General features: G+C 40.4%; 2 protein-coding genes across 7 annotated transcripts in view; one reads left to right on the plus strand and one right to left on the minus strand.

Annotated features, from left to right (window-relative positions):
• Nucleotides 1–12,074, minus strand: part of LOC139557801 (myb/SANT-like DNA-binding domain-containing protein 4) — a 128,784-nt gene that overhangs the window by 75,138 nt on the left and 41,572 nt on the right. The window lies entirely within an intron of this gene.
• Nucleotides 1,239–9,593, plus strand: LOC139557805 (tumor necrosis factor receptor superfamily member 14-like). 6 transcript variants are annotated; one of them, XM_071373010.1, is made up of 10 exons: nt 1,240–1,387; nt 4,067–4,185; nt 4,466–4,559; nt 4,668–4,793; nt 4,916–5,071; nt 5,228–5,315; nt 5,433–5,617; nt 5,793–5,812; nt 6,570–6,618; nt 6,836–7,091. In XM_071373010.1, the coding sequence occupies exons 2-10, from the start codon at nt 4,156–4,158 to the stop codon at nt 6,874–6,876; spliced, it is 789 nt and encodes a 262-aa protein (XP_071229111.1). In that variant the 5' UTR covers nt 1,240–1,387; nt 4,067–4,155; the 3' UTR covers nt 6,877–7,091. The 6 variants fall into 6 exon arrangements, with proteins under 6 accessions (XP_071229113.1, XP_071229110.1, XP_071229112.1 ...); XM_071373012.1 differs by lacking the exon at nt 5,433–5,617 and having other exon boundaries at nt 1,239–1,387; nt 6,836–9,593; XM_071373009.1 differs by lacking the exon at nt 6,836–7,091 and having other exon boundaries at nt 1,239–1,387; nt 6,570–6,829.

Consider the following 12,074-nt stretch of genomic DNA (forward strand, 5'->3'; position numbering starts at 1 on the left):
GGAGTGCTACCATCAGGATGGAAACATGCTGTGGTGTTGCCTTTTGTGAAACCTGGTAAAGATCCATCCTGCTAGTTATAGACCTATTGGACTTGCATCAAATCTCTGTAAATTAACGGAACAGTTGATTGTAGGCAGATGTATTACCTTGTACACTGGGGTCTATTAAGTCCATACCAGAGTGGATTCAGAAAATGAATGACTAATCTATGCAAGAGACTAACAAATAATTTATCTGTATATTCAACAGAAATGTTTGCATTGATTTTTGGTTTGAAATGGAAAGAGGTGCGACCAAGAAGAGTAGTAATATGGTTGGGACTTTTCATCAGTTTTGTGTAGTTTAAGATCTGGAAAGTCAGAACGTGAGGATTTATGGGTTAGAAATAATGATGCTGTTGGGCTTACAAAGAAATGGTATTGAAATTAATTATACAGGTGCAGTTGGGTAGAGGGGAAAATAAAACATGAATTCTAAAAAACGGGTTAGATTTTTGGCAGAGACAATGGGATGATGTAAGGGAAGACATTTTTATTGTACAAGGAAATCTATACGGGAGATAGTGTCATGTAATGGGAATTGTAGGGTGGGAAGTTATGTTGTGTAGGATTACATTAGAGCATACAGGATTGGATTCATCTTTGAAATTGATAGGGAAACATGGTACTGGAATGTGTAATGGCTGTATGGTAGAGCAAACATTTGAACATGTATTATTATTTTGTGAGATGTATGATGTAGAAAGGGAGAGGTTGTGTGACAGGGTCAGAGGAGTTGGACAGGAATGGGGAGTGGGTGGTATTTTAGGTGTGGGGATGGGAGTAGTGAGGTTTGTGGAGAATTATTTTACTTTATAACAAATTTAGAGTAACTTAAGAGAATATGTTCAATCAAATGTATTTATAAAGCCCTTTTTACATCAGCAAGCAGATGTCACAAAGTGCTGTATAGAAACCCAGCCTAAAACCCCAAACAGCAAGCAATGCAGATGTAGAAGCGCGGTGGCTCTGGAAAAATTCCCTAGAAAGGCAGGAACCTAGGAAGCAACCTAGAGAGGAACCAGGCTCTGAGGGGTGGCCAGAGGGGTGGCCATAACCAAAAATATATTTCGAAAATGAAAATAAGACGCAAAACATTTACTTAAACATGGGAAGCATAGAAACAGTGAACATACTCTGTATAACAGATCTACCGCTTCTTAGACTTGCTTTAAATGAGAATGACAGATCTATAACTCAAATTTCTAAGCACATTTGGTCTGGTCCACCACACCAAAAGGTACATACTGCAGCTTTAAGGGTTAGCGACGTCCCAAGGATCCCTGATAGCACAAACGCTGGAAAGTTCATAAACGAAAGAGTAAACTAGTCCGACATAACCTAACAGGTAAGACTGCTCTGTTACATGTGTAGGAAAAGTGTATTCAATATTGATAAAATGTGTAATATTGTATTTTGAAATATGATTTTCGTGATCGAAATTAACTGTTAGCTAAAGTGTTATTTTACGTTAGTGCTAGCCCTAAAGGACATGACGCTGTCCAGGCAAGACGATAAAAGACAAACACCAAGAGACTGGTCAGCGTTGTTTTAGCTACATACAGGCTTAAAGGGTAACATTAAGTAGCATAACCATAACAACATGTAACATATGGCTTTGCATTAGTATACACATCAGATCTCACAAAGCAAGGTGACATCTCACTTTTACATTGAGTTATTACTTAAATCCGATGATAATTCTGAAGGTGCAATTTCGAAGTTGGGCAGGGCGTTGTCAGGTTTCCTCTTGTCAGGCATTGCATAACTTAGAGCAATTTATAACTTGTCAGAAATGTCCAGATCAACTAGCCATGTGAGCATAATTTTTTTAGCTAGGTTTTGTAGCCATAGATTTTGTTGTAATGTTTGAGCCACTCAAAGACGACATGAATACACATTAGACATGGCAAAATGTATAGAATTGCAAGAAAATTACTTTTTAAAACAGAAAAATGTTCTCTGCACCCCATGACAAAATGCGTAGAATTGCTGGAAATATGATTTAAACCGGCTAAATTCTCTCCACCAACCAGAGGGGTGTGAACAGTTTGTGTCATGAACAGTGCTTGTGCCCATAGAAATAGACATGGGCGCGGGATGTTCCCCAATGCTGGAAGGGGGGCCTGAGTGAAACAGTTTGGGGAACCCCTGGTGTAGAGGGTCATTGTACCATTTAAACTGCTGTGACATGCTCTACATGACCAAAAGTATGTGGACACCTGCTTGTTGAACATCTTGTTTCAAACTCATGTGCATTAATATGGAGTTTGTCCCCCCTTTGCTGCTATAACAGCCACCACTCTTCTGGGAAGGCTTTCCAGTAGATGTTGGAACGTTGCTGCAGGGACATGCTTTCAGGTCAAGCACTGATGTTGGGTGATTAGGCCTGGCTTGCAGTCAGCGTTCCAATTCATCCCAAAGGTGTTCAATTGGGTTGAGGTCAGGGCTCTGTGCAGGCCAGTCAAGTTCTTCCACACCGATCTCGACAAAACATTTCTGTACGAACCTCGCTTTGTCCACAGGGGCATTTGTCATGCTGAAACAGGAAAGGGTCTTCCCCAAACTGTTGCCACAAAGTTGGAAGCACCGAATTGTCTAGAATGTCATTGTATGCTGTAACGTTAATATTTCCCTTCACTGGAACTAAGGAGTCTGAACCATGAAAAACAGCCCCAGGCCATTATTCCTCCACCAAACTTTACAGTTGGCACTATGCATTGGGGAAGGTAGCGTTCTCCTGGCATCCGCCAAACTCAGATTTGTCCGTCAGACGGCCAGATGGTGAAGCTTGATTAATAACTCCAGAGAACGCATTTCCACTACTCCAGAGTCTGACGTGTTGCGCATGGTGATATTAGGCTTGATCTTAGGCTGGTGCTCGGCCATGGAAACCCATTTCGTGAAGCTCCCGACAAACAGTTATTGTACTGAAGTTGCTTCCAGAGGCAGTTTGGAACTCAGTAGTGAGTGTTGCAACCGAGGACAGACTATTTTTATATGCTATGCACTTCAGCACGTGGCGGTCCTGTTCTGTGAGCTTGTGTGGCCTACCACTTCGCAGATGAGCTGTTGTTGCTCCTAGACGTTTCTACTTCACTTTATTTTGAAATGTAAAGATTAACTAAATAGACTTCCTCTCTTCTCATTAGCGGCAAATGATTGCATCTTGTTATTAACCTGTTTATTGTTATGAATAAGCCTGTCCATCATATCCCTCATTTGCACAAAATACTATTTCCAATGCTAAACTTCAGCCACTAGAAACTGTGCATAGGCATGGTCTAAAGTTTGCGGGAAGGTGAGCACATTTATGTAAATTTCAGTTTTTATAAATTCCAACTTTTGCTTACACTGACACACGCCTGTTTTAGGGTCCATTTTGTACATATGCACGTCTTATAAATGAGGCCCCAGGCCGGGGAAGAATTCCTATTTCCTTGTAAATTTTCTCACTCCAACCTAGTGAAAGTGATAAACTGACACGTTTATATTTTTATCAAAATCGACTTTATATCGAAAGTGTCTTTGATTTGACGGCTTGAACATGCGCAGATCGTCTCGAGACGACAGTTAGACCCGATTACGTATTTCTACGCATGAGTCGCCATGACATCACCTACAAGTGTGATCGAGGATTTCTATTGGTGAAGCAGTTATAGTCTGTCTTCATACTGTGCTGTCTTTGGTAGAACGGACATTGCTCCATGTACAAGGCTACTTCACCACAAGAGGCCACCATTTTCTAACTATTTGCACATTTCTCAGTTGATAATTAGTTTATTACAGTTTTTTTTGCAGTGATTCAATTCAGCAAGACATCATCATTTACAAATTGAAAGGTTATATTTTATTATGGTTCAGTTTTATTCACTATTGATGGTGGTGACTGAACTCAATGGTGGTCAGCCAACGTACATTACTATATTATATTTATTAACTGGGTAGTGTATGCAATATTTATGCAGAATATAATTGAACTATTCTTACTATACAGTACATGTACTAAAATACATTAAGTCCACAGGTCAGTTCATTTCGATACTTCAAAACTCCTAAGAACGTCACAAGTCCAGTATGTGGGTCTTCCAGTGAGTTGGAGAGAATTGAGGAAACATGGAACAGTTTGAAAGCTTCATATGGACTGTAAGTGAAACATTTCTGATTTGCACATTTGTGGCTTGTCTTGTTTAAAAAAACAAATGATCAAAATAAATATTTCCTTTTATGAAATTTGAATCAGAGTTATTATTAGCCTACTATATAGTCCTAGTTTCAGTTATACTGAAACCTTGTAGAAAAAACGTGGTAGGGAGAAGTACATTTCAGTAACATTTATTGACTGAATTTGCAGAAAACATGTTCTCTTGGGTTTGGTGTCACATATGTAATGTATGCTGATGTTTTATTTCTTCTCTATTTGCAGATACATTTTATCCTTCTAAACATTGAACCCTGTTCCACATATGATCCAGCCATCTATAAAATAGGTGATAGATATTGCATAATGTGTTGGCCTGGTAAGGACCTTGTGTATTTTTATGAGGAGTTCATTATTATAATAACAACAATAATAATTATGATAATAATAATACCAAAACTTTATTTTCTGTTTTTCTTTTCAACAGGATATCATGTACGTAGTCATTGTACTAAATCTACATACACCTCCTGTGTGCCCTGTATTGACTCCACGTTCCTTGATGAGCCCAGTGGTAAAACAACATGCAACAACTGTACCACATGTGATCCAGGTGAGAACTCTGTGTTCTGGGCATAAACACTGAGCTACTTTACTATATCAGCTGTTGTTTTAATGAAATACAACAGACTTTACATTTAGCTTCAGATACCAAGTGACATGTTTTCTCTATAGGTTTGGGTTTGAAGGTAAAGCAGTCATGTACACCTTCCTCAGACACTGTCTGTGGGACACTGGAGGGGTTCTACTGTCTAGACCCAACTAAGGATGGTTGTAGAGCAGCCCAGAGACACAGCAGCTGTAAACCTGGTCAATACATCAGCCACACAGGTTTGTTTTCTGTCTCACTCATTATACTAATTGTGTTGTCATAATTGAATTTAGTCAAGTTGTTAACTTCAGTGTGAACAATCATTACAGTTAATGGAATTAAATAAATGGGGGGACAAATTAATTTTTCATGAACTTTAACATGTATTTCTGCAGGAACAGCATCTACAGATACTGTGTGTTCTGACTGCCCTGGTAAAACTTATTCAGATGGATCATTAACATCTTGTCAGACACATACAGAGTAAGTGTGAACATGATTAGTTAGTTCAAAAGGTTATTCCCCTGAAGATAAAAATACATTCATTGTTATACTCAAATAGAAACTTTAAAAAACATACTCTATTTATGTCTTTAACAGATGTGAATTCTTGGAAATTGAACCAGGAACTCCTTGGTCGGATTCAGAATGCGGAGTAGCCTCACTTCCCATAGTTGGAATCATAGCTGGTGTTCTCATATGTTTTTTCCAGATAGGCACCATAGCTGGTGTTTGTTTATGTAAAACGAGAAAAAGAGAAATAGTGAGAAATATAAAAACCTTAGGTAAGATGACTGGAATTGTATTTGTTCCATTCATTGTTTTCATTGCCTGTGATATTCAGTTTACTCTGTGAATGCTACATGTTCTACTTCTCATAGTGTAGATTACCACTGTTTGTTATCGTCATGGTTACATGGTATGTTTATTACAATATTGAACATCTGTCTTTTTTAATAGGCTCTCAAATACCTACACAGGTATGTTTGAAAATCTATGAATATCTTTCCTCACATTGTATTACTACGTCAACTCTTCTGGCTCTTCACATTTTAATTTAATGGGCCAGGTTCCCGGACATTGATTGGACTAAAAAGCGCTTTAAATGGAATCTCCATTGAACATGTTCTTACATGTTGACTACACCTGCCACATGCGTGCGTGATTTGGTCAATCCACACCAGACGCGATCAGGACATGCAGGTTTAAACATCAAAACAAACTCTGAACCAACAACTATATATTAAATTGGGGTCAAGTCGAAACATATGAGACATTCATGGCCATTAGCTAGCTAGCTTTGTAGAATATCGATCCATTTTGAGTCACACAAATCGTGTGTTCTCTACTCCAACAATTAATCCACGGATGAAAGGGGGAACCTAGTTAGTTTCTAGGAATCTCTCCTAGTTCAGTCTTCTGTGGATTTTATATGGCGTTGGCAACCAACTTTAAGGTGCATTACTGCAACCAACTGGACTGGAATGTGGACCTCGTTCATCTCCCACCTGGGTATATACTCCTTAAAACCAATTAGGAGATGGGAGAGGTGGGACTTGCAGCGCATCAGGCGTTTAAAATAAAACAAAGTTTGGATGAAATTATTGAATAAAGTGTACATTTATTTTGCAACGCGGTGCGGTCGGTGTCGTCAGCATGTTAGTCCAGGACTGAGCATAATCTCCGTCCGGGAAACTGGCCCAATGTGTTTGACTAATTTCTGATTCCATTTGATAGGCATCTCCAGATCAGGAAATATCAATGCTGTCTGTGGGAACTGGAAATGGTGAGGCACACCTTCAAGGGTTTCTAAATATGTACAGAGTAGTTTTTATGAGTTAAAAGAATTTCAAACATATTTGTAAGTAAATGTATAAGGTATTTTACTTCATCAATTCATCAATGCTAAGACTGAAGATATGATCCAAGAATAAAGGACAAGCTATTGTACTACAAATCATTGTCCAGAATGTAAATACATTACAAATGACTTCTCTCTCCAGATTCAAGCTCCCATCACAGTCAGGGACTCAACATTCTGTAATCTGTGGTCCACTGGCTGGCTGGTCCAGCCATCTATAGAGTATCTTAACACTGCATGTTAAATGTGATATTGTAGAATCTGGTTGTGTAAAGCTCAACATTCCACACATGAACAGAAGCTTAACTATGTTGGTACCCCACACTTTCAAGTGCATCCACGGTCTGAATAGCCAGGAATACTCCAGAATGCCCTGTATTAAATCTGCTCCAAACAGCTATGAAGTGCCTTTCTGTATGCTGTCCTCTCGTTGTTATGCACTGATTATGTAAAAAGCACTTGAAAAAATATTTATTAGGCTTTATAAATTAATTTGATTGTTCATCTTTATTTTCTCTCTGCTACCAAATGGCAAGCGGTACCGGAGCGCCAAGTCTAGGTCAGAGAGATTAAAGTAGATGTCACGCGTCAAAATTTTGATTGATGACCCTATGTGAACCTATGTGAACCCTATGTAGTGATGACGTGTGCATGTCTTCTGGTCAGGCAAGCCTGGTTAGGTGGGGGCTATGGGGTGAGTAAGGGCCCAGTTGACAGGTCAACCGTTAATGATTGATGACCCAAGCCTGATTTATGACCCTATGTAATGATTTATGACCCTATGTCATTTAGAAGGGTGCATGCCCAGGGGGGTTGGTGGGGTTGAGTAAGTGACCTGGTGTCAGGTCAACCTGTTACTGTTTCTCACGGTTTGGGGTTGGTTAAGGCCCCTTATAAAGCGCCTGAACAATTCCTGTTTAAGAGTGCACAAGATCTTAAGAATAACCATGGAATTTGGGATCGGTACCAAAGAAGTGATGACGGTAACAACTGAAGCAGGCCCTCGGGTTGCCCATAGAGCAAGGGCAAAGTATCAACCAGCAATATATGATGCGCCAAAAAAACGTTTTTTAAATGTGTATAGAACCCAAATACCGCCAGCAAATGCTCTGACAGATCAAGTGTTGATGTCTAATGGCCAGCAGTGGGGGTATCGGTTTGATTACCTGGCCTGTAGAGTGACCCTCTATACGGTAGATGAAGGAGAAGAATATACAGACCAGACTGTAGGCTTGGAATATGGTGTTGAAGACTGGTCGGTTTTTCGCAAGGTTGTGTGTCCTGAACTGAGCCTTATCACCAAGGGGTATAGTGTGTTCACGAGACCCGTTGGGAAGGTACCCCTGACTCCTCAGGACAAATATTTCACAGGGTGAAAATACAAAGACAGAATGGCCGACCGTGCGGCGGCGTGGAGTTCTATATCGGCACCGAGGCAATCCGAAACCACAACCTTAGGGGTGGTGGCCTGACTGGGGATACCCGACTGCGTCTGCTTATTCCTTTTAAGAGTTGGGATGTAATGGAATTGAAAATGTTGCAACCGTTGGATGCTCTCTTTGTACAGAGCCAACAGCGGCAGAGCCTTGTTCATTTAAAGAAGTGCATAATATATACGAATCGTAAAGATTAAGAGGGAAAAGAGCCTCAAGAAGATACAGCGTCAGAAGAAAACTAAGTAAGCGGATGCTTTAACCCCGCCCCCCCAGATACCCAATGGCCTTGTTCTACAATAAAAAGAAAAAAGCAGCCTGTTCTTCATTTCAGCATACACCATGGATCTCCAGACCATCTACGAGGAAGCCACTACGTCATGGGGGCCCGACACTAAAGACTCTATGCCACGAAGCCCGACACTCTACGCACCCCTGGCAAGACCCGAGACACCCCCTACATTTACCCAGCCTGAGGATGTGTTTGATGGGGTGGCCAGTACTATTTTTGTGGATACAATCAAGGCCTCTGTAGCTACACTTTTAGACGTGGTGATTGGCGAATATATACGAGAAAAATGCATCGGCTGTGAGATCAATCATCCCAGCCAGCGTCGTCATCCTTGCCTCTACGACCCGCCTAGATACTACTTTTTCAATCATTTTGAGGAGCTGGTGAAAAGACTGTGGTCCTGCCGTTTTATACCAGCGCTGGTCATCGCCCTGGAGTCTATGGGTATTGTGCCGTCTATCCCTAGAGTTTACGGGGTAACCGAAGCCTTCCTACAGGAACTGAAGGAGGCCATCTTCATCCACGAGAAACTCAAAGAAATCCGACACACCCTGGTGGACGACAACAAATACAGGGAAGCTGTGGTGTCTGATGTGATGCTTTTCTGGCTCAATAAATCCCAAGAGACCGAGTGACATTTTGTTTATTTAGAGCTATGGGTAACTATGTGTCTACGATGTTTGAGCGAATAAATACCTTTTTTCTTTTGAGAGACCTTACATATGTTATGCATCAGATTATTGAAAATAAAGTGAACAAGGGATCGTTCTACACGACACACAATACCTGGGCTAATGTAGAGCGTTTGCTGAAAATGGAGCAAATCATGAAACATGTCCGACATACGGGCGAGAGTTTACAATGGTCACATATGGTATCAAGGCTTGTTGAGGATTCTGAAGAACTAGAAAAAACTTTGTCTAAGATTTTACATTATTTGTTTGAACCACCCTTTAATGTGAATGTGTATCATATTTGTTGTTTATATACTTATATATCAGACGTGTGTGTTTTAAAAATTCAGCGAAACAAACCTGTAAATCTAAACAATATATACAGGGTGTTGCATGCGGTGATTGTTGAGAAAACGGGGACTTGTATCTTGCAACAAATCCTGAATTGTCTGTATACGTAATAATTGTTGCATTCTTAAAATAAAAATTCACAAACTGAAATGTTGTCGTTATATGAAAGTGGCTCATTAACGTTATTGTACCTCAGAGAGGCAAGAAGGATGGCTGAGCAGCTGTTGAAAAACATATATTATAATCCCGCTAACCCCGGGTCTTATGGGGGTAAAGAGCGTTTACAGAGAGCTATAGTCGAAGAAACAGGTAGTCTGTTAAGCGATGCTAAAGTGAATGAATGGTTATCCGAGCAAGATGCCTACACTCTACATAAACCTGTAAGAAAACAATTTCCAAGAAATAGAGTTTTTTCTACGCATCCATTATCACAATTTCAGGCGGATCTATGTGACATGCAGTCCCTTGCCGATAAAAATGATGGAAATCGCTACATGCTAACGGTTATAGATATTTTCTCTAAACTAGCCTATGTAAGGGTGTTAAAAAATAAGAGCGGGGCAGAGGTGACCAGGGCCTTTGAATCGATCTTGAAGGCAGGAGGCGCACCCAAGAAAGTGCAGACGGATGGCGGAAAAGAATTTTTTAATAAAACATTTCAGAAGCTAATGAATAAGTATAATATAGTACATTTTGCTACAGGCTCTGATTTGAAAGCTTCGGTTGTGGAACGCTTTAATAGGACTTTGAAAGAGCGGATGTGGAGATATTTTACAGCTCACAACACCCACAGATATACAGACATAGTTCAGGATTTAGTAAACGGGTACAACCACAGCTACCATAAGACTATACGTATGAAGCCCTCTGAGGTCTCTTCGGAAAACTCTTTTCAAGTCTTTAAAAATATGTATGGTTTGTTCCCACTTCGCCGTAAGAAAAAAATGACTTTTAAATTCCTAGTGGGTGACTTGGTGCGTATATCAAAGTTGAGGGGTGTTTTCGACAAAAAATACGAACAAGGCTTTAGCTCGGAGTTGTTTACCGTTACCGAATGTCTGCCACGCATTCCGCCGGTCTACAAATTAAAAGATTATGACGGGGATCTTATAGAGGGATCTTTTTATGAGAAGGAATTACAGAAGGTCCAGTTGGGTAAAGACAAAGTCTTTCACGTGGATGAGATTCTAGATCAGAAGAGAGAAAAGGGTAAAAAATGGTTGCTGGTCCGCTGGAAAAACTGGCCTCAAAAGTTCAACAGTTGGGTATTGGAGCAGGATGTGGTGGAGGCAACGGGGATTAATTTAAACCCCTAGTCATGAAAACTAGCGCATCATTCGCGTGTACACAGTTGGGCATCATGGAACACAGCGGCTTCTACCTGACTCTCCCCAGTAATGCGTCGGCACAGATATATCGTAATAATCAGAGTTCGAAGTATACAACCAATTTTCCAAAGCCTATAGAGTTATCAGAGGCTTGGGAAGTAGGTCTCAGCGAGATTACATACCCCCATAGTTGGTATAATATCAAAGCTAAGGACCGTGATTTTTATTGCAAAAGGTTATCGGAACCTGCGAAACTTATTAAGCTTAAAAAAGGTTTCTATAGAACCGTCGACAGGATCGTCTCAGAGTTGAATGAACACCTAACCCTGAACAAGATGGAAATATTCCTATTCTACAATCCAATCCATAAAAGGATACAAATCTCAGGGCCTGCTAACGGAGGTATAAAGACCAGCGGTAATTTATCCTACATGTTGGGGATGGGTCCCAATAAATGGACGTATGTGAACGATAAATTATTCCCATTCCCTGCGGATATACATGCAGGCTTTTACAACATATTTGTCTATACCGACATCATAACCTATCAAAGGGTCGGAGACAGCTGTGTGCCCCTCCTGCGAACAGTTCATATAGACGGAAAGGATGGGGACATCGTCACTGTCAATTATGACAAGCCGCACTACGTACATGTCAGCAAGAACTATATTGAAAACATTCTGGTTGAGCTTAAAACGGATCAGAACGAAAACATTGAATTTACTTATGGTAAAACGATTGTAAAACTCCACTTTAGACCCACCAAAACCTCTCTACATATATAATAGCTGTATTATATTTATAAACATAATACAAATAAAAGAGTTATGGAGCACCATCAGCTCGACCCTAACCGTTATGTTTCATACTATGTGGATCAAGTGGGTAATGGACTACCAGGATATCATGGAGCGCCGACAATGTATGGTTCGGGGATAGGAGGTATATTCCGTAACCTCTTTAGGATGGTTTTACCGTTTATGAAGAGAGGCTTCAGCATAGCCAAACCACATTTAAAATCAGCGGCTAAAAATATAGTAAGTGAGGTTGTAGCCAATGCTATGACCCGAAGGGCGTCACCAGATGTGGAGCATCAAGAAGGCTCGGGGCTTATGATATTGTCTCGAAGACCAAAAAAGAGACCCCCTGGTTTAAGGCGTAGGCCGGCACCTAAAAAGCGGCGGTTAACTGTTAAAAGAACCTCAGTAAGTCAAAGACGTGGTAAAGTGAGGAGGTCTGTACCAAAACAGGCTAAAAGAATACTAGGAAGTATTTTCTAAAAGAATAAGTGACATGGCTCTTT

This window comes from Salvelinus alpinus, chromosome 28 (genome assembly GCF_045679555.1).
Source record: "Salvelinus alpinus chromosome 28, SLU_Salpinus.1, whole genome shotgun sequence".
NCBI lineage: Eukaryota > Metazoa > Chordata > Actinopteri > Salmoniformes > Salmonidae > Salvelinus > Salvelinus alpinus.